The sequence below is a fragment of the Hypanus sabinus genome, chromosome 5 (assembly GCF_030144855.1).
Source record: "Hypanus sabinus isolate sHypSab1 chromosome 5, sHypSab1.hap1, whole genome shotgun sequence".
NCBI classification, from domain to species: domain Eukaryota; kingdom Metazoa; phylum Chordata; class Chondrichthyes; order Myliobatiformes; family Dasyatidae; genus Hypanus; species Hypanus sabinus.
This window is the reverse complement of record NC_082710.1, coordinates 46,402,823-46,426,488: the sequence shown is the minus strand read 5'-3', so window position 1 is coordinate 46,426,488 and position 23,666 is coordinate 46,402,823. Positions and strand designations below refer to the sequence as shown.

The window sequence follows — 23,666 nt, the reverse complement described above, 5'->3', positions numbered from 1 at the left end:
TAGGAATCTGATAGGAGGAGAGTGGACCATGGGAGACAGGGAAGGAGGAGGAGCACTAGGGAGAGGTGATAAGCAGGTGAGGGATGAGAAGAGGCAAGAGGAGTGCCAGTAGGGGAAGAAGGAAGGAAGGGAGTGAGTGAGTGAGTGAGTGAGGAAGGGAGGGAGGAAGGGAAGGAGGAAGGAAAATTATCAGAAGTTATAGAAATCAATGTTCATGCCAACGAGTTAGAGGCTACCCAGACAGAATAAGGGTTGCTGCCCCTCCAGCCTTACAGTGGCCATGGCAGTAGAGGCCATAGACCAACATATCAGAATAGGACTTGGAACTGGAATTAAAATAGTTGGCCACCAATAAATCTCCTGTTGCAGATGAAGCAAAGATGCTCGACAAAATGGTTTCCCAATCTTCGCTTGGTCTCCATAATGCTGAGGAGGCCGCATCAGGAGAACCTTCGTCTGTTGACAATCCCAACAGATTCCCAGGTGAAGTGTTGCCTCACCTGGAAGGACAGTTTGGGGCCCTGAATGGTGGTGACAGAGAAGGTGAATGGGCAGGTGTAGCACTTCTTCTGCTTGCAGGGATAAGTGCCAAGAGGGAGATTAGTGGGGTAGGAGGAATGGACAAGAGAACCACAGAGAGAACAATTTCTGTGGAAAGCAGAAAGTGGAGGGGGAGGGTGTTGTGGTGGTAAAGATATGTTTGGTGGTAGGATCCTGTTGAAGGTGGCAGAGGTAGCAGAGAATGATATACTGAATGCAGAGATCATAAGGTGGTAGGTAAGGACAAGAGGACCTCAATTTCTGTTAAGGCAGCAGGAAGATGGGGAGAGGGCAGATGTCTGGAAAATGGAGGAGATGCCGGAAACTCTGTTCTTTGAAAAAAGAGGACATCTCTGATGTTCTGGAAAGAAAAGCCTCAACCTAGGGACAGATGCAGTAGAGATGAAGGAACTGAGAAAAGGGAATTAAACTTCTTTTTACATGTGACAGGGTGAGAAGTATAGTCAAAATAGCTGTGAGAGTTGGTAGGTTTACAAAAGATTACAGTAGACTGTTTGTCCTAAAGATGGAATCGAGAAGAAAGAGATCAAAAAAGGGGAGAGATGTCGGAAATGGATCAAGTGAATTTAAGAGCAGGGTGTAAGTTGGAGTCAAAGCTGATGAAATTCATGAGCTCAGCATTTGTACATGAAGCAGCATCAATGCAGTCATCAACACAGCACGGAAAGAATCAGCAAGTATTATCACTGAAGGCTTGGAACATGAACTGTTCCATGTTGCCAAAGAAAAGGCAGGTGTAGCTGGGGCCCATGCAGGTACACATGTCCACACCTTAAGTTTGGAGGAAGTGGGAAGAGCCAAAAGAAATTATTGATTGTGAGAACTAATTCACCAGATGAAGGAGGGTGGTGGTGGAGGGGAACTGGTCAGGTCTGTTGTCGAGAGAGAAAGTGAGGCAATTATTACCAGGGATTTGAAAATTGTTGAAGAGATCAAGAGCATCTGAATTGTCACAGAAGTAGGTGGGAAGGGATAGAATTGAGGACACCATGAGTTCAGGGAACTATGAGGTTGGTGGCAGTGGAAGGGAGATCTACTGAGTCAATGAGGTTGGTGATGTGTGGGAGACAATGGCCTGATAGCCCTGAATAAGGGTAAGATCTGGGAGTTGCCACCTGGCCTCAGCAAGGTAGAGGTCAGTACGCCACACTACAACAGCAACCCCTTTGTCAGCAGGTTTGACAGTAAGGTTGAAGATTGGAGGGCAGTGCGTTCAGAGGGTGTAATGTTCGAATAGGAGGGAGGAGTGCCACAGTCAAGATGGCTGATGTCAGCAATTAGAAATGAAAAGATGCAGAGCAGGGTCATCCAAGGAGATGAGGGTTAGAAACAGAAGAAGGAGGGTCAACAGGTTGGGGGGTGGGGAATCCTTGTCAAAATAATAGATTCTACTCCTATCTATCTCAACAAATCAGAATTCCAGGATCACCCTGAAATGAGAAGACGATACTAAAGATATCGTTCTTTCCTGTTTCTTTATTTACTACACATATTTCTTTATTAGTATGACGGATCATGAGTTTGCCTTTCTTACTTACACCAAAGTTCGGTGGTACTTTGTCCACCAAACTAAAATTCAGTGCTCCAATGTGGAATAATAGGTATGATTCATTTTGCACGTGTGGCAGAATGCATAGATTCAACAGCTATGGACATGAATGGTGGTCAAAACTCCAAGCCCTGGCCCAGATGTTTCCTTTCTAACAGTTAAACCTGTATATTTCTGCCTCTCGGCCAAGCTCCTGTCAACTTCAAATTTTACCCTTTAACTAGCATTTTAGGTTTAAATCCAAAACTTCTCAAATGACTATTTCTTACTGCATGCACCTGGTAATTCATCAGATCCTGAGCTTTTAAAATTTAGGTGACAAGCTCATGAATCACAACAGGCAGATCAAGTTAATTATTTTAAGTTTAGAACATTTAACAATATGATATTGGAAAAGACAATCTTTTACATTATGCTGGTGTGATAGTCAAACTGATAGTGTGACATAATTTGACTTAGTATTAAGCATTATGCTTTGGGATTGGAATTAAATGGTTATTTTCAGGATTACATGTAACAAGTCAAAGGGATCAGATCTGGGGTATCAGCTATTTTAAATTTATATTAACGAAGCGACTTGGGAGTATTGTGTCCAAACTTGTTGGGAGGTTATCAACCTGAAAAGTTGACTTTCTTTTCTCTCTCCAACCTAACCTACTGAGTAGTTCCAATAATCTTATGACATTAACAAATATTTATATTCAGAAGGATCCAAGTATCTTCAGAGAAGGCTCATAGAAATTTAGCCTGCATGTAGAGAAAATGTGTAGGAAGACTAATAAATTGTTGGCCTTCAGTGAGAGAGGAATGAAGTTAAGTAGAAAAACTAGGAGGTCATGGAGATTCAGAACCAAAGTCCTTAAGAGTTTGCAAAGCTTTAGGATATAGCTTTAAAGTAATCCAAGCTTTTTCGTGCACAGGACCTATTGCCCACATGATGGCATTGTTATAATACTGTACTGCAGCCCTTGAAACAATTCATAATGATAGTTGTCAGATCCACTAGGCGGTAGTCATTAAGGGACGTTGTCTTGTTTTTCTTAAGTATTGGGATGATAGTGGTCTTTTTAAAACAGGTGGGAACCTCAGATGGAATCAATGGGAGAAGTCAGAGAGTGGTAGTCGAGGATTGCTTCCCTGAGTGGTGTGCCTTAGGGATCGGTGCTGGGTCCATTGTTATTGTCATCTATATCAATGATCTGGATGATAATGTGGTAAATTGGATCAGCAAATTTGCTGATGATACAAAGACTGGAGGTGTGGTGGACAGTGAGGAAAGTTTTCAAAGCTTGCTGAGATCTGGACCAGCTGGAAAAATGGACTGAAAAATGGCAGATGGAGTTTAATATAGACAAGTGTGAGGTATTGCACTTTGGAAGGAAAAACCAAGGTAGAACATACAAGGTAGATGGTGGGGCACTGAGGAGTGCAGTAGAACAGAGAGATCTAGGAATACAGATACAAAATTCCCTAAAAGTGGCGTCACAGGTAGATAGGGTAGTAAAGAGAGCTTTTAGTACATTGGCCTTTATAAATCAAAGTAATGAATATAAGAGTTGGAATGTTACGGTGAGGTTGTATAAGGCATTGGTGAGGCCGAACTTGGAGTATTGTATGCAGTTTTGGTCACCGAATTACAAGAAGGATATTAATAAGGTTGAAAGAGTGGAGAGAAGGTTTACAAGGATGTTGCTGGGACTTGAGAAACTGAGTTACAGGGAAAGGTTGAATAGGTTAGGACTTTATTCCCTGAAGCGTAGAAGAATGAGGGGAGACTTGATAAGAGGTATATAAAATTATGATGGATATAGATAGAGTGAATGCAAGCAGGCTTTTTCCACTGAGGCTAGGGGAGAAAAAAACAAGGAGGACATGGGTTAAGGGTGAAGGGGGAAAGTTTAAAGGGAACATTGGGAGGGGACTTCTTCACACAGAGAGTGGTGGGAGTGTAGAATGAGTTGCCAGATGAAGTTGTAAATGTGGGTTCACTTTTAACATTTAAGAAAAACTTGGACAGGTACTTGGATGAGCGGTGTATGAAGGGAAATGGGCCAGGTGCGGGTCAGTGGGACTAGGCAGAAAAATGGTTCAGCACAGCCAGGAAGGGCCAAAAGGCCTGCTTCTGTTCTGTAATGTTCTATGGTTCTAAGAGGTCCAGATGCTTTCTGTGGGTTCACCCTCTACAGGAATGATCATATGTCTGCAATGGTGAATATGGGTTCAGGTGCATAGGAGACTGTCAGGGTGGTAGTGACATACTAGACCCCTTCTGCTCAAAATGTGCAGAAGATCAGGAAGGCACGTTGCCAGTGACGAAGGGTCTCGGCCCAAAACGTCGACAGTGCTTCTCCTATAGATGCTGCCTGGCCTGCTGTGTTCCACCAGCATTTTGTGTGTGTTGTTTGCCAGTGACACTGCCTGATTTTGTTTTGTAGCTTGTCATAGCAGGTAGACTCTATGATGGCTGGTCTGAACTCAGTTTTGGATTGGTATTGTCTCTTAGCTTCTCTGATAGTTTTAGAGAGGTTGTATCATAATGTCTATACAGCTATCAGATATATGATTCAATATATATTATTTAAGCAGTTAAAACACAGTAATGACTTCTAATTTAATTGTTGTTCCACTTACCATCTTTGATGTATCATCTGCATGCCATACTTTGGCAGACTCTTTAGAAACTTCACTCGAATCTTGAAGTGTTTTGAGACCATGGCTACATTGCTTTACTACTGCACTCTGCATTTCGGGCAAATCTCTTGATGTAACTTTAGATGTGCTATCAGTCTTAGGCTCAGGTTCATTTAATATTTTCTGAGGTGGCTTACATTTGCTGTGCTGCTGTTTGTTAACCTGTTTGTTCCCTATGTGTGAAAATTAAAATAAAAAAATACTGATTAATATGGAAGGCATAAATTGGTCACTGAGAAAGGAGCCAGATCACAGTAAAACAGATACAAGTGAAATTTTGTATGTTTTTCATGGTCATGTAAGGATGCTTACAAAGACAATATTGCATCTAATCAATTATAGTAAAAATAACTAAAATAGCTCTCTAGATTTACAGAAGCAAAACTGACTGTCACTTTAAATAGTTATTCAAATAGTGTTTTAGATGAATTGCTCGTTAACCAGAATGTAAATTTGTGAACAATAGTTCTCAAATCTAATTTACATTAAAACAGTACTTAAGCTATATAATTGTGAAACATTTAAAAAATTATATGCAGAAAATTATAGGCAAAACAATTTTTAACAAAAAATATTCTTACCTCTTTTGGTTATATTATCTCTAGATACATGAGGTTGTTGCAATTGTTCACCCGTTTCTGATAATTCATTTATATTTTGCCCCTGGTTTCTTAATTCCTTTCTCGATCTTGCTTCCTACAAATTACAAAATTACTACTGTCAGTGAGTTGGTTTACCACTTTGGACATTTGCCTGCAACACAGACCACACAAAATACATTCAATATCATTTACACTTACCCAAGCAAAGAAAATGGCTAATTTAAAAAGATATTTTTTGTCTCTTTTTAATACTATGGAGAAGTTTGCTCATTGGTGATATACACCTCCATGAATATTGCAGTGAGGTAACAAAATGAGAGTTGATTTAGCACTTCATAACACCATAAGACATAGGAGCAGAATTAGGCCATTCGCCCCATTCAAGCCTGCTCTGCCATTCCATCGTGGCTGATTAATTATCCTTCTCAACCTCATACTCTTGGCTTCTCCCCATAAACTCTGACACCTTGATTAATCAAGAACCTATCAACCTCCACCTTAAATATACTCAATGATTTAGCCTACAGGACATTGGTGGCATTCAGTTCCACAAGTTCACCACCCTCTGGCTAGAGAAATATTTCCTCATCTCTGTTCTAAATGGATGACCCTTTATTCTGAGACTATGCCCTCAGATACTAGACTCCCCCAGTATAGGAAACATTCGCTCCAGATCCACTCTAGGCTTTTAAATATTCAAAGGGTTTCAATGAGAACCCCTGCACCCCCACTCTTCTAAGTTCCAGCTTCTAAAGTCCAGAGCCATCAAATGCTCTTCGTACACTAGCACTTTCAATCCTGGGATCACTCTCTGAAACTCCTTTGGGCCCTCTCTAATGTCTTCATATCATAAGGGACTCTAACTGCTCACAATACTCCAAGTGCAGTCTGACTAATTCAGTGTAAAGCATCAGCACTACATCCTTGCTTTTATACTCTAAGCCTCATGAAATAACTGCTAACATTGCATTTGCCTTCCTTACCATTGACTTAACCTTTAGAGACTCCTGCATTAGAACTCTTAAGTCTCTTTGAACCTGAGTTTTGAATTTTCTCGCCATTTAGAAAATAGTTCATGCCTTTATTCCTGCTACCAAAGTGCATGACCATGCATGTCCCTACCCTATATTCCATATGTCACTTCTTTACACAATCTTTCAGTCTACCCAAATCATCCTGCACACACCATGCTTCCTCAACACTTCATGCCCCCACCCCCACATATCTTTGTATCATCCACAAACTTGGACACAAAGTCATTAGTTCCTTCATCCATATAACATGAAAAAAAACGGTCCAACACCAATCCCTGTGGAACATCACTAGTAAATGACGGCCAACCAGAAAAGGCCCTCCTTATTCCCACTCTTTGCCTCATGTCAGTCAGCCAATCTTCTATCTTTCCTATAATACCATGGGCTCTTATTTTGTTAGGCAGCCACAAGTGTGGTTCCTTGTCAAAAGCCTCATGAAAATCCAAATAAACAACAACCACTTACTTTCCTTTGTCTATCTTGCCTGTTATTTCCCCAAAGAATTCCAGCAGATTTGTTAGGCAAAAATTCCCTTTAAGGAATTTTGGCTATTTTTGCTAACTTTGGCTATTTTGTCATGTGCCTAAGTACCCCAAACCCTCTTCCTTAATAACAGACTCCTTTCCAACCACTGAAGTCAGCCTAACTCACCTATAATTTCCTTTCTTCTGTTTCCTTCCTTAAAGAATGGAGAGGTATTTCCAATCTTATAGTCCTCTGGAACTATTCCAGAATCTAGTGGTTCTTAGAAGATCATTACTAATGCCTCCACAATCTCTTCAGCTACCTCTTTCAGAGCCCTGGGGTGTAGTCCATCTGGTCCACATGTCTACTTATCTACCTTCAGACTTTTCAGCTTCCCAAGCACCTTCTCCTTAGTAATAACAATGACACTCACTTCTGCACCCTGACACTCTTGCACATCTAGCATTCTGCTAATGCATTATACAGTGAGAAATGATGCAACATAATTACTAAACTCGACAGCCATTTACTTATCCACCATTACTACCTCTCCTGTGTCATTTACCAGCAGTCTTGATATCCACTCATCTCTTTTACTCTTTACATAATCTGAAAACACATTTGGTATCCCCTTTTATATTACCGGCTAGCTTAGCTGTGTATTTCATACTTTTTAGTTGTCATCTGTTGGTTTTGAAAAGCTTCCAATTCCTCTACTTTGCTATACTTCATGGCCTCTCTTTTGCTTTTATGCGGTCTTTGACTTACTTCCCTTATCAGCCATGATTGCCTCAACCTCCCTTTAGGATACCCCTTCATCACCAGTCCTGTGACTTCCGAATTGCTTCCTGAAACTCCATCTATTGCTCTTCTGCTATCATTCCTGCTAGTGTCTCTTTCCAATTAACTTTAGCCAGCTCCTCTTACATGCCTCTGTAATTTCCTCTAAACTCTACTGTCATACAGATATTTCCAATTTTAGCTTCTCCCTCTCAAACTGCAGGGTGAATTCTATCAGAGCATGATCACTGCCTCCAAGGGTTCTTTTACCTTAAGCTTCCTAATTAAATCTGGGATGTTATACAACACCCTATCCAAAAGTCCTAGAGGAGTCAACCATAAGTTGCTCTAAAAAGCCATCTCATATGTTGTCTACAAATTCCCTCTCTTGGGATCTAGCACCAAACTGATTTTCCCAATCTACCTGTGTACTAAAACTGTGCATCACTGTTGCAACATCAGCTTTTGTACATTACTCTTCTATTTCTCATTGTAATCCTGGCTAATGTTTGGAGGCCTGTACTTAACTCCTAATCAAGGTCTTTTTACCCTTGCAGTTTTCTAACTCTTAACGATAAGTACTCTACATTTCCTGATCCTCTGTTGGTTTTTTAAAGCAACAGAGCCATCCTACCCCCTCTGCCTACCTGCCAATCTTTTTGATACAATGTGTAGCCTTGGATGTTAAGCTTCCAACTCAGTCACGACTCAGTGATGCAAACATCATCATAGTTGCCAATCTCTAACTGCACTACAAGATGATCTACCTTATTCCGTATACTGTGTGCATTCAAATATGAGACCTTCAGTCCTGTATTCATCACCCCATTTTTTGATTTTGGCCCCTTGTTACACTTCAACTCATCCATCTGCCTGTCCTCCCTCACAGTCTCACTACACACTGCAACTACTTGAATACCAACTGCCCCATCCTCAGCCCTACCACTCTGGTTCCCATCACCCTGCTAAATTAATTTAAGCCCTCTTCAATAGCTCCAGCAAACCTGCCCACAAGGATATTGGTTCCCCTCCGGTTCAGGTGCAACCCACCCTTTTTGTACAGGTCATACTTTCCCCAGAGGTGATCCCAATGATCCAGAAATCTGAAACCCTGACCCCTGCACTAACTCTTCAGCCACACATTCATTTGCCATATCATCCTCTTCTTACCCTCACTGGTAATTGCCACAGGCAGCAATCTAGAGATTATTATCCTGGAGGTCCTGCTTTTCAGCTTTCTATCCAGCTCCCTATATCCTCTTTACAGGAACTGTTCCTTTTTCCCACCTAAATTGTTGGTACAAGTGTGTATGATGACTTCCAGCTACTCACTCTCCCCTTTCAGAATTCTCTGGACCTGATTTGAGACATCCTTGGCTTTGGTGTGTGGCAGACAACATAACATCCCAGTGCCCCTTTCACATCCACAGAATCTACTGTCTGCTCCTCTAATGGAATCGCTCATCACTACTGCACTCCTCATCCTTCCCTTCTGAGCCACAGAGACAGACTCGGTGCCAGAGATCAGGTCGCTGCCATCACCCAACTCCCAAACAGTGGTATACTTGTCATTGAGGGGCACAGCCATGGGGTACTCTGTACTGACTGTCTATTCCTGTTCCCCTTCCTGACAAGTCACCCAGCTACCTGCCTCTGCAACTTAGAGGTGACTACCTCCCTATCACCTCTTCATTCTCCCATATGAGCTGAACGTTATCCAGCTGAAGCCCCAGTTTTTTAACTGAGATGTAGGTCGGTATGCCGTGAAGATGTAGTTATCAGGGGGACTGTTGACCTCACGAAGTTCCCAGATCTCATGCAATGAACATACCATCAACTCTGGACCCATTCTCAGCGCACCAGCCATGTACTAACAGAGGGAAAAAAACTTACTAAAAACTTATTTAGAACCTCCACTTGTACTTGCCCAAGCCTGACCATTCTTTACAATGCCCACTCACACAATGGCTGCTCTACTTCCACTCGCATTTTATTAGCTCCTGCTGAGTGCCTAATAGATAGTTACGATTGCAGCCCAACAAAAATTACTTTATTTTATTATTTTTACTTTATTAGTCAGCCTAGTCAAGTAGTCTCCAGAACATCAATCATTAAGGATTAGATTTTCAAAAGGTGGGAATGGGTCCATCACAAGTACAGCTCTGTTCCCCATGGATAAAGATGGAAAATCACTGAATATCAAAAGAACTGATCTACTGTCCCCTTCTTAATCCAGCTTGCATGGGTTAACTGCAGCATTCCAACAAAGATCAGCTCGCCACAAGTCTGAGGACCCAACCCCTTGGTTTATGTGGCTCAATTAATAGATGTTAATCCATTAAAAATATTTATCAGCATTCTCAACTCAAAAATAAATATTATTCTTAGTAAATAATTTATTTTTTTCAAAGGCCATCTGATGGAAGGAAAGATTTTTGAATACTTGTGGACAGAAACAATAACATCCAGTTACTAAGAAAGCAAATTAGTTAAGGTTACTTGACTTTTACTTTCATTTTTACTGCTGATAAATCAAAAATACTTTAATACTGGCAAAAATAGAAAATGTGGCAAAAATTACAACCTCGGTTGATATTTAATTGATAAGTGGACAGCAGTGCATTATGCTCAGTATACCCACTGGTGCATATATTGGCTGGACCCATTCTTTACTTGGAGAAGTGAACCACAAATGTACTTCGGTCTTGCAAATCCCTAATCAATCTGACAAAAGGATACTATAATACTTTAATACTAGGAATATGCCAAAAATTACAACCTTGGTAAATATTTAATTGATAGGCAGACAGCATGCATTATGCATTGGTGAATATATTGGCAGGACCCCACATTCTCTACTTGGAGAAGTGAACCACAAATATACTTCAGTCTTGCAAATCCTTAATCAATCTGACAAAAGGATACTAATCCTGTAGTGGTACACAATTTTTAAATATCAAAAGTTAAGTAAGTATTTTAAAATTAGAACTATTAGAAGCATCTCTGTACATACAATATAGATCAATTTTTGAAAATATTATACATATAAATTAGCATGGTGTCAGTATTGTATCATCTTTCACAAAGTTTAAAAAAAAACTGATTTCTTTTCCCCCAATTCAACAATGGACTATGTTTGGGCTCTACAGGCAGTTCATTTTGCATGGATATCACTTCCCATATACAAGTTATTTTTCTATACCACTTCCTGCATTGATTAGTTTTGATTCAATTTGAAGCACAGTGAAAAGACACACATCTCCATTCTCTTTTCAGTGGCCCCTGAAACAACAATATCTGTGATTCTTTTGGTAATATTGGTAAACATTTAGTAGATATACTTTGACTGAAGCATTATGTTCACCTGTTGTTTGCACAGCATAGTTATGGAGTGTTCTGTTTGTGTATTGCCTTGGTTTACACAAGTTGGGAGAATCAACAGTATTGGTAGATTCGGGTGCCTGACGATTTTGTATTCAACTTAATATATATTTCACACAGCTCTCTGCAGTTTTACAAGTAAAAGATCTCATTAACCCCAAAGAAAGTTTCCACCTTGTGTGACTTTTAGAGAAGCTGTTTAACTCCCACTGTGAGGACAGTAGAGCTAAAAGATAACTCATCTTCAGAGGCATCATTCGCAGATGCATCTAAATACTGCAGATAATCAAGTCAGCTTCCAACCTGGCAATGTTGATCTCTAAGATTTGGAGGTCAGGTGAGAATGTGGCTTATCAACCACGTTTTTGCAAAGCTCAAACAAAACCACAATTAGCAAAGCTGCAACACGAGTTTGCGCCAAAGCTCAAGTGGCAAGAAAGAGGGCAGCTTATGCTAAGTGCAAAATTAAGATGCAAATGAAAAAAAAATATATAGAGGCCACATTAAGCGCACTCAAGGAAGAGTGTGAATTAGCAGAGGCAAAAGTGTATGAAGCAGCAGCTGACTTAAGACAGTTAAGTTTATAACCTGGACTCAGTCATGTTTTGCCTGTCACAACAGCCAATGCACCTTACTAAAGAATATGTCCAAATGAAATTTGGGTATAAAAAAGTGCTACAGCTCTACAAAGAGAAGCCAACATGCCTTTCATGTGGTCCAGGTATTGAGAGTCAAGGTCTTAGCAGCAAAGACATACAACATCCCCTTCCGTAGTTCCACCTCAGCAAAGACCTATCGAGAGTTGCTACTGATGCCAATCCCAGTTGCACAGGCATGGACAGACTGAACTTCCATTCATCCCAGGACATGCATTTGGCAAACTAATCTCTACAATGTTCTCATTCAGCAGCTGCAGATGCATTAAATTTGGCTTGGTATTATTGGAGTATAAAAGTTGCATTGTTTGCTGTGTAACCAAAACTATGTAGTCAGCTTTGAGCTTGCTATTTGCTATGCTAAAAGATGTAGATTAGAACATGATTAAGTCAATGGGTAGAAACAATAGTGGTGGATGTACTTGTGATACGCAAATTGGATATGCTAATGCAACTAAACCAGGAGATTGCTATATAAAATGCTATGTACAAGGATCGGTGGGCAATCAGCGACTAGCTCAATGACTGTCTCAGCTTTGATTTGCAAATTAAAGTTTAATACTTCTTGAATCTTCTGCGTCTCCTGGTCATTTGTGGGGCACGAGAAACCACGACAGTATCTGGCTCGTCAAGACCTAGTCACAGCAGGACAAAGTGTTCAACAACCAGTCTGCCAGTTACCTGTCCTGGAAGTCAAGCTTTCGCAAAGCTGTGGAACGACCAACTCTCAAACTTAGTGAAGAGCTGCACCTTCCCTGTTGGTGGCTTGGTGGGGAGCCATTACAACAACAAAAGGGTTAGAGTAGATCACATTAATAATCTAGCTATGGGCTTACAAATGCTGTGGCAGAGGCTGGACAAATGTTACGGCACTCCAGGGGCAATTCAAGAACCTCTTTTCAGCAGACTTGATAATTTTCCAAAACTCTCTCTCAAAGAACTGCAGAAGTTACAGGAGCTTACAGATTTGTTGTCGGAATGGCAGTCTCAAAAAACAAGGATTACCTACTAGGGCTGAGTTTCTTGTATACAGCAAAGGAATAAACTCAACAGTGGAAAAACGACTGAACAATATCAAAAGAACAGTGGATAACTGAACGGTTCAAGTATAAAGCAAAGCATTATGCCCTTATCCGCCATTTTCATTCTTTATGGAAGTTGTCTGCCACCATGCAGAAATGCAAAACGAGCCTAGTTTCATGTTTTCAACTTCTGGTAACAACGCATTCAAAATGAGGTCTCCAGCAAAAGCATGGAAAGCCAGAATCTCTACCACGGTCAACGAAACTGAAGCAAAAACCTCCATCATGAACCCTGACAGACAATGCCCTAACCATAAGAAATCTCAACTCTTAAGGAAATGCAGAGGATTCAGATAAAAACCGTTCACAAACCATAACCACTTTCTAAAGGAGCACTCAGTATGTTTCAAATGCTGTGCTTTAATAGCACACCAAGCAAAAGACTGTAAACCTATCATACATTGCACTAAGTGCAACAGTGATCGGCAACTCTTTCAGGGCCTGAACCCTGGGCTACTACTGCTGACAGCACACCACAGCACAGCAAGGCAGGGAGCAAGCCAAACATCCATCAGATGTAGTTAACTCCTCATACACAGGCGTATGTGGGAAAGGCTTCCAAGGTGAATCTGGTATTGGGAAATGAACCTGGCCAGGTGTCAGATCTCTTGGTGGGACAACACCTTGGAGGCAGTCACCACAACTCTATCTCCTTACCATAGCACTGGAGAGGAATAAGAGCAGACAATTTGGGAAAACATTTAATTGGGGTAGGGGGAAATATGATCCTATTAGGCAGGAACTTGGGAGCATAAATTGGGAGCAGATGTTCTCAGGGAAATACATGGCAGAAATGTGGCAAATGTTCAGAGAACAGTTGCATGGAGTTCTGCATAGGTATGTTCCATTGAGGCAGGGGAAGGATGGTAGAGTTAAAGAACCATGGTGTACAAAGTATATAGAAAATTTAGTTAAGAAGAAAAGAAATGCTTACGAAAGGTCCAAGAAACTAGGTACTGTTAGAGCTCTAGAAAATAACAAGGTTGCTACCAAGGAGTTTTAGAATTAGGAGAGCCAGAAGAGGCCATGAGAAGGCCTTGGTGAGCAGGATTAAGGAAAACCCCAAGGCATTCTACAAATATGTGAAGAGCAAGAGGATGAGCCCTGTGAGAATAGGACCAATCAGGTGCAATAGTGGAAACGTGAAAAGACTAGGTGCTGGAATCTAGAGCAAAAAAAAACAAAACAAAACTACTGGAGGAACAGAATCACATTTATTCTCAATCACTAATGTCACCTGAAATTAGTTCTTTTTTTGTGCCAGCAGTACTGTGCAAAGAAATAAAACTACTATAAATTACAAACCTGGAAAAATAATGAGGTTTTGTTTTCGGGTTAATAGACCATTGACAAATCTGAAGGCAGAGGGGGAAAAGCTATTTCTGAATTGTTGGCGTGTGGGTCTTCAGGCTTCAGTACCTCCTTCCTGATGGTAGCAATGAGAAGAGGGCATGTCCTGGATGACACCTTGAGGCACCACCCTTTGGAGATGCTCTTACGGTGGGGAGGATCATGCCTGTGATGGAGCTGACTGAGTCTACAACTTTCTGAAGCTATTTGCAATCTTGTGACTGCATACCAGATTGTGATGCAACCACTCTCCACTGTACATCTATAGAAATTGGTAAGTCTTTGGTGACATACTGAATCTCCTCAGATTCCTATCAAAGAAGTTGCTGAAGTGCCTTTGTGATTGCATCAATGAGTTGGGTCCAGGACAGATCCTCAGATTTTGACACCCAGGATCTTGAAGCTGCTTATCCTTTCCACCACCTCAATGAGGACTTGTGGGTGTTCTCCCAATATTCTGTCCACAATTAGTATCTGGTTTTGCTGACACTGAGTGTGAGGCAATGCAATAATTTATCAGCTGATTATTTAGCCAGCAGATTTATCTCACTCCCACCTGCCTCCTCATCACTATCTGAGATTCTCGCAATAACAGTGGAGTCATCAGCGAATTTATAGATTGTGCTGAGTCATGATTGTAGAGAGAACAGAGCGGAGGAGTAAGCGCACACTCTTGAGTTGTCAGCAAGGATTCAATGGTTCATTTATTATTATACAACTCTAGGGCTATGGGTAACCCTAGGTAATTTCTAAAGTAAGTACATGTTTGGCACAGCATTGTTTTCTATGTAACACAATATATTGATAAAGGTAGAGCAGTGGATGGATTTCAGTAAGGCATTTGATAAGGTTCCCCATGCAAGGCTCCTTCAGAAAGAAAGGAAGCAGGGGATCCAAGGAGACCTTACTTTGTGAATCCAGAATTGACTTGCCCACTGAAGGCAAAGGGTGGTTGTAGTTGGTTCATATCCTGCATGGAGGTAGGTGACCAGTGGTGTTCCGCAGGGATCTGTTCTAGGATCCCTCCTCTTTGTGATTTTTATAAATGGCCTGGATGAAGTAGAAGGGTGGGTTAGTAAGCGTGCTGATGACACAAATGTTGGGGGTGTTGTGGGTGATCTGGAGGGTTGTCCAAGGTTACAGGAGGACATTGATAGGATACAAAACTGGGCTGAGAAGTGGCAGATGGAGTTCAACCCAGATAAATGTGAAGTGGTTCATTTTGGTAGGTCCAATTTGAAGACAGAATATAACATAAATGGTAAGACTCTTGGCAGTGTGGAAAATCTGAGAGATCTTGGGGTCTGTGCTGATAGGGCATTCAAAGCTGCTACACAGGTTGACAGTGTTATTCAGACAGTGCAGTGTGTTGGCACTCATCAACCGTGAGATTGAGTTCAAGAGCTGTAAGGTAATGTTACAGCTGTACAAGACCTTGGTCAGACCCCTCTTGGAGTACTGTGTTCAGTTCTAGTCACCTCACTACAGGAAGGATGTATATACTATAGAGAGAGTGCAGCGGAGACTTGCAAGGATGTTGCCTGGATTGGAGGGCATACCTTATGAGAATAGGTTGAGTGTCCTGGCCTTTTCTCCTTGGAATGACAGACAATGAGAGGTGACCTGCCCTGATAAGAGGTGGACAAGATGGTGAGGGGCCGTGATCATGTGGGTAGCCAAAGCTTTTTCCCAGGGCTGAAATCGCTAATATGAGGGGGCAAAGTTTTAAGGTGTTTGGAAATAGGTACCGAGGGGATGTCAGGGGTAAGTTTTTCTTGCAGAGATTGGTGGGTGCATAGAATGCACTGCTAACAGCAGTGGTGGAAGCAGATACAATAGGATCTTTTAAGCGCCTCTTAGATACATGGCGCTTAGGAAAATAGAGGTCTATGCGCTAGGCAAATTCTAGGCAGCCTTTAGGGTAGGTTACATGGTTGGCACAACATTGTGGACTGAAGGGCTTGTAACGTTCTGTAAATTTCTATGTTCTATGTACCCTTGACAACCCTCTTTCAGCGCAACCATATTCCCAACAACAAGGATGAAATCTCAACTCCTGAAGCTGTATGCAATCATTCACATCTTAAAACCATTGCTGACAAGATTCCCTCACTTGACTCTTCTGCTGCGATTGTCCTGCTGCTTGGCAGAGACACCACCCATGCACATAAGGTATGTGAACAGTACAATGATTGGCACAATGCACAATCCACAATGCCCAACAACTGGACCAAGGTTGGGATATAGTGGGTGAAACCTGCCTTGATGGTGCTCATCAGCCCATTTAAAACTAATATCTTGGAGAAAGAACGCACAATTTATTTCAGACCCTGGCAGAGTAGTATCTGTATGAAAGAGAAGGCTGTAGATAAGTAAACCAAGTGCCTGACATACTTACCTCTGCTCAACCAGATTTAAACAAACTGATCTTGTCACTTTAAAGATGACTATAAACTGGCACCTTCCATCGAAGATGAGGTCTTTCTTTGAATCACAAACAAAGAGCTTGGCAAAGACAAGTCAAGCAGTTGGCTAGGTCTCCTTTTCTACCAAACAACAGAAGCAGACCTTCAGTCAACTCATATTGTTCCTCAGTTGCACACTGAGATGGAAACGAGAAATGAAAGATCATCACATGATCTTCAGGAACAACTATGCTGAGCTAGCTCCACTGCCGGATCCCAACAAAGAAAACTGCTACTTGCCCAACTCTGGTGTTTACCACTCCCAGAAAACTGCATAAATATGAATTGTCTTTGATTCAAGTACAGTTCAAAGGCGTATCACTGAACAAGGTAATGTTGCAGCATCCATCGCAATATTGGCAGACATCAAATAAATGTTCCACAGCTTCCTTCTGAGAAAAGATCATCAAGACTACCTCAGAATCTTGTGGTTTCATGACCACCAACTGGACAATGTGATTCTGGAGTGCTGCATGAGAGTACATGCATTTGGTAGCTGTCTCTCACCAGCTGTAGCAATGCATGGCCTTAAGAACACAGATACCAAGGGAGTGAAGGAATTTGGGATTGAAGCATGGAAGTAAATAGGAAGGCAATGGAACTTCAATCTCAACCCAGCTGACCATGCCACAAGAACGCTCCAAGCTAATCAGCCCATCTTCTCCTTGTGGTTAACTGAACCAGCATTTCTTACTGATCCTCAACAGGAAACTTCTGGCTTAGCTAACCCTGACACAGATGAAGAAGTATGTCCTTAGATGTTGACATCAATCATTTATCACAGCTCCATCTAGGCAGTTCATGCTTTGAGGGTTTTTTCCAAGCTGGAAGTCACTTACCAGAGCAACTGCCTGCCTCTCACATATTGCTCATTCCTTTACATGAGTAGCCAAAGAGAGCCGTTGCAATGATTGGCAAATCTGCTGTGCAACTGAATTGTCAAAGGGTAGAATCCTCCTTGCTGTTCAATGACAGATTTATTTATATAGAGGAAGTGCAGTGCATCACAAAGCAGGAATCTCTCCTAAAACAAAGTCTCCTTAGTTAACTCTGCCCCTTCCTTGACTCTGAGGGGCTATTGCGAGTTGGAGGACATATTAAGAAGACACAATTCACTTCAGAGATAACTTATCAACTCATCATACTGGGTGAGGATCAGATCACCACACTGCTCATTAGACAGTACCACAAGCAAGTACGTCATCAAGGGCAGCATTTTTGAAGTGAGAACAGTTAAAGACTTTGTAATAAGACGGTTTTCAAGACTAGTTGATGAGACCATCCTGTTGCCAAAGACTTAGTGAAATGAGCATTTGACTTTTTAGGATTAGTAGTTAAATATGACATCCTATGGATGCCAGGCAGGGAGTGTAATGGCCTCAAGAAGCCATGTTTGTTTTGTATGGACATTACTCCTATACATAAGCTGCTTTTTAAATTGCTTCCTGCATGAGAGTTTAAATTTGACTTCAAGCATGGTGGAAAAACACACTCTCCATTCTCTCTTTATTTGCCTTTGATACAGCAATATCTGAGTCACAAGTTTTTGATAATATTGGTAAACATTTAGTAGATATATCTTAAAAGAAGTATTCTGTTTAAATTTATTGTTAAGCCATGAGTTTACTTTTGTTTACACTGCGTATGCATATTACCTTGGTTAACACCAACTGGGAAAATAATTGATGGTATTGGTATATTCAGGTGCATGATGATTCTGCATTGTATTAAGTATGTATTTTACTTAACTCTCTGCAGTTTCACAAGTAATGGACCTCGTTAAAACTCCGAAGAAAGCTTCTGACTCAGGTGATCTTTGAGAAGTTATTTAACTTGCTGCAAAGCTGTGTACATAGCACTGTGGGGCAGTAGAGACTACATACCTTTGAAGGCTGAGAAGGAGCGATTACTTTTGCACTAGAGTCCTGTTGGACACGTTGGACATGCTGCTTCTTCTTGCTTCCTCGGTTACTCCCATTGTATTTTTGTTTTGAAGGGCAAATATCCTCAGAGTATAAAGATGCTTGTGCAAATGGATTCAAAGATGATTCCACACAATGTTTATATGAATAATATGAAGAATAATCCACAGGTAAATGAGATGACATAACTGGATAGGATGTGTGCAATTCTGCAAAATTCTGGGAGAATTTACTGCAGCCATTCTCTGATTCTTGTAAATGTTGCCTAGAGTGTAGCAAAAAAAACAAGAGCATTAATCAATAACAAAGGGAGGCAATTGCAAGTAAAGACATAGTTATTTTTGTGTGCGCATTATACTATGCATCTTTACACTTACGTTTTACAAAATATGAACCATCATACAATTCAGAAATAAGATTCTTATCTGCAAACCATTTTGTTCTACACTCAAACAATATTAGTATTATTTCTAATCATATCCACTCCTTTACTGAGGATATTATGTTTTATTAGTCTGGATCCCTCTGATACCTTGCATTCTATTCATGTAGATGTCGAAACTCTACCGGCTAAAAGAAAGGATATGTCACTTGCTCTAGGACCAATTAATATATTTTCACTGAAATAATGAGAGAGCGATTAGCAGCAGGATCTTTGTTCTCTCTAGTGAAGGTCAATTCTACTATCAGTCAGACATCGATTATCTCAGCAGACATATTGGAAGAATTTGGCACCTCACACCTCTATTTGGCAAAAAATACATTTACCTAAAAGCAAAACATTAGTACAGTAGGTACTGAAACAAAACTCCCGCTGGTCAATGTGCATAGTGAAGGTCAAATATCAAGTCTACCACAGCAAGCCTAAAACACAATTGCAGCTTCTTTATCAATATGTTGAATAAATGCAAAAAGTAAGAAGAATGGCATTATTACCTCATTTGTTGCAGTTTCTTTTTAAAAACAGGTTTTTCCCAGTATTTATGATTACATAGGGGAAGAAACAGAAAGAAGTCAGTGGGCTACTTGATGTTCATTCTTCCATGAGTGAAAGAAATATCCTAAATACCTATTTGCCCATACAAAGTGTTGGTGGTCAGTGGGGGGGGGGGAAGGGTGGGAAAAGAGGTAAAAGGTAAAACAGTGAAGAGAGAAGAGAAGTTGTGTTTTTAAAGTTAAACCCAACCCAGCTTCTAGGAGTTGAGGAAACTGGATTAAATATCTGGGTACTATTAGTAAGCACTATTTGACAGTGCATCATTTTCCTCAGTTTGCTAGGACACATCTAATTTCAAGGTCACTGTCTGGAAATATTAACTATTTCTCTCTATGCTGATGGAGTCTGGCCTGTTAAGAAACACCACTAATTACTATCTTTAGATTGATGATCTGAATTAATTTTATTTATCAGAATCAGATTTAATATCACTGACGCACGTCGTGAAATTTGTTAACAGTGGCAACAGTACAGTGCAATAAATAATTTTTAAAAAACAAGTAAATCAATTACAGTAAGTATATTAAATAGTTGAATTAAAAATAGTGCCAAAACAGAAATAATAAAAGTGAGGTTGTGTTCATCAGTTCACTGTCCATTTAGGAGTCAGATGGCAGAGGGGAAGAAGCTGTTCCTGAATTGCTGAGTGTGTGCCTTCAGGCTTCTGTACGTCCTTTCTGATGGTAACAATGAGAAAAGGGCACATCCTGGGTGATGGGCATACTTAATGATGGATGCCGCCTTTCTGAGGTATCGCTCCTTGAAGATGACTTGGATACTATGGAGGCTAGTACCCAAGATAGAGATGTTTAATTTTACAACTTTCTGTAGCCTCTGATCCTATGCTGTAGGGCCTCCCATACCAGACAGTGATGCAGTCTGTCAGAATGCTCTCCATGGTACACCTGTAGATGTTTTCAAATGTCTTAGGTGACAAACAAATCTCTAATTCGAAATGAAATACAGCCACTGCCTTGCCTTCGTTAAAGCTGCAATGTGTTTGGAGCAGGTTAGTTCCTCAGAGATCTTGACACCCAGGAACTTGAAATTGCTCACTCTCTTACTTCTGGTCTCTCTATAAGGATTGGTTCATGTTCCCTTGTCCTACCCTTTCTGAAGTCCACAATTAGCTCTTTGGTCTTATTGACATTAAGTGCAAGGTTGCTGTGCAACACTTTATGCTTGGAATAATGGTCCTGTCTATCCAAGCTGATAGAAATTTGTAAAGTTATCAATCAGATTCTCTTCATCTCTCCTTATTCCCTTAATTCCGGGAAAAACTGGATGCTCTCTCTCAGTCTTCTTTCCCCATTACTATAACCCTGTGGTGCATACTTTTATTGCAGAAAGCATTGCTCAGACAATCAAAAACTCCAAAATTTCGGAGAGATTCTCACTACTCTGAGTTTGACTGTTCTTTGATGCTGGCATTGAATTGCTAATATCATGCAGTTATGCTAGAAAATCTGCCCACTGAATCAGACAGACAGACTTTATTGATCCCGAGGGAAATTCGGTATTGGGTACTTTATTGGTCCTGTTGGGCCTTAGGTCAGGCTCACAAATTTCACTCATTTCAAATGGAGAAGAATGCAAGTTTCAGGTGATTTATTCAATTAAATAGATGTACTTAGCTGTTAAAACAAACATACGCTATTATTTTAATTAACGTTTTGTTGAAAAAAAACATTCAAAAGCTATTAAATGCTTGAGTGCACATAGGAGAACGCAAATGAGGGCAGTTTAGCTCTCATTGAAGTGAGCCAGACTAAAACATTCTCAGGCCAGTTGTTGCACATCACTGCTATAATGAATCCTTCTTGGCACCATAATTAGTATGCTGAATAAAAGCAATCTTTGTTTTAGTAAAGTACAGAATTATGACTTTTTGTCAGCACAAAGAAGTATTAAATATATTCACCCATCCACATAAGGATCTTGAACGAAAGGATAGCAGGTTGTTAAATATCTGGGCAATGAAGCAGATTCAGTCCAACTCAATCCTACTGCTTGCTGCTTTGGAACAAATGGCTCAACATCAGCTGATAATCTGCTCTCCTATAAAAGAATGGGAGATATCTTATACTTCAACTGACATAACAAATATAAGTACATATAGAACACAAAACAGGAATTAATCAAACCAAAATAGTACTCTGGGATATTCACCAAAAAATCCTTCATTGAACTTATCAATTTAAAGGAGGTACCTTCAACAGAACAGCACTGTATAGTCAGCAAGATATCATGTTCAAATCTTTGGAGTGCATAGGAAACCCACACCCTTCTTAGCAAAAAAGTGCTAACTCATTGAAATAGTGTTGCCTTCATTTATCCTGTTATACGACTATTTAAATCAACAACAGATTACTGGTATCTTTTTTTTAAAATCAGGACTTTACTGGCAAGGACAGAAGTTGGATATAAAATGTTGATTTTTTGGTGACTAAAACATTATTTTCTGGAAAAATTATAAAATGAACCTTAATCTTGCAGATCATTCAGGGCAGACATACAAAATAGCTAAATAAATGGCTAAAAGCATTTACAAATCAGTTCATATGCACAACTCTGAGCTGCAGAGAAAATGACATTGAAACAAAATATAGCTAATATGAGGCTGAAGCATTTAAAAGAAATGTTTTGGTTTCAAGAGGACACGTTTGGCTCTGCTGTCAGCACAGAATGAGAGAACACAAACAATTATGCACCTGTTGCATTACAAAGTCCAAACTTATTTTATCTCATCAGCATTTGGTGAGTGTAAAATGTGATTTGTAAAACACCTTTAACTAAATGATCAAATGTCTTTTAAAGTAAAGGACATACAAGCCAGTGGAAGGATATACAGGTGGCATTTGAAATTTAATGTGGAACAAAATAAAAGGTGTATTTGGTAGAAAGAATGAGAAGAGAAAGAAAGGAATAGCAAACGGAATTTAACACAGACAAGCACAAAGTAATACATTTTGAGATTCTAAACCAAGATAGCACATGTAAACAGCAGGAAGCGTTTCTAGAACACAGAAACCTATGGGGTATCTGAAAGTGGAGATAAAGGTGGACAAGGTAATGAAAACATATGGCATGAACATCGATTTCTCCTTCTAGCAATTTTCCCCCTCCCACTTCCTTCCCTCTTCATTTTCCCATTCTGGCCTTTTACCTCTTCTTCTTACCTGCCTATCATCTCCATCTCATGCCCTTCCTTCTTCCTTTTCTCCATGGCCCACTCTCCTCTCCTTATCAGATTCCTTCTCCTCCTGACCCTTACCTCTTCCTCCCACCTGGCTTCATCCATCATCTTTTGGCTTGACCTCCTTCCCTCCAATCTATCTTTTTATTCTGGCATCTTCCCCCTTTCAGAAGAGGTTAGCAAACTATTCCAAGGACAAAGGGCTATACAATGCATATATAGAAACAGTGGGAAAGCTGGGGTTGTTTTCCCTAGAAAGGAAGAGGCTGCAATATCTTCTGATTATTACATGACGAGGTTTAAAATTATTCCCTCTGGCAAAAACACAAAAGAATCAGGCAACAGACAGTAAATGTAATTAGCCAAAGAACCAAAATAAGTGACGTGAAGATGTTTTGCTTTTAACTGGACCGGTATACCTAGAGTTTAAAAGAACACAATGAACTCCCACGAAATTTTCAAAAATTCCTACAGAGCTCAAAAGGAGGAGTTTCAAATCATAATCTTAGAATAAGATACAAGTCATTTAATGTGGAGAAATTTCTTCAAGCAGTGATGGCGAATCTTTACAATTTTGTACCCTGGAAGGATTTGGAATCTCTTCCATTTTTCATTCAAAAGATCACATAGATTTCTAAATAATAAGCAATGGATATTGCGATACTGCAGGTAAAATTACGGACAGATAAAATAATCAGCCATGACCTTGATGAATGAAGAGCAAGTCTAACTCACGTAGAACTAATAACGGGGAGGCGGAGAGAAGTTAAGATGGCATTAAACAGCGACTCATTTGCTTGCATCTTCTGAAACAGCTCTACTTCCATCTTTAATATCTCTATTTTCCCCTTTCAGGGTTCTTTTGAAGATCCTGACCTGGAGTTACAAGCTGACTTTGGTTCTTTGCAGGAAAGGGACCCGTTCTCGGGGTTTCA

The 23,666-nt window shown here is 40.4% G+C and overlaps 1 protein-coding gene across 2 annotated transcripts in view; it reads right to left on the bottom strand.

Annotated features, from left to right (window-relative positions):
• The window catches only part of LOC132394128 (selenocysteine insertion sequence-binding protein 2-like), an 84,973-nt gene that overhangs the window by 55,653 nt on the left and 5,654 nt on the right, over nucleotides 1–23,666 (bottom strand). The window contains exons 1-5 of one of the 2 annotated variants that reach the window (XM_059969897.1): nucleotides 21,457–21,595; nucleotides 19,475–19,491; nucleotides 18,500–18,803; nucleotides 5,383–5,497; nucleotides 4,742–4,974 (exon numbers count right to left, since the gene is read on the bottom strand). In XM_059969897.1, the coding sequence (XP_059825880.1) occupies nucleotides 4,742–4,974; nucleotides 5,383–5,497; nucleotides 18,500–18,803; nucleotides 19,475–19,479 (657 nt within the window). In that variant the 5' untranslated portion in view covers nucleotides 19,480–19,491; nucleotides 21,457–21,595. Of the gene's footprint in view, nucleotides 1–4,741; nucleotides 4,975–5,382; nucleotides 5,498–18,499; nucleotides 18,804–19,474; nucleotides 19,492–21,456; nucleotides 21,596–23,666 lie in introns of those variants that run through there. The other variant, XM_059969896.1, reaches the window with a different exon arrangement.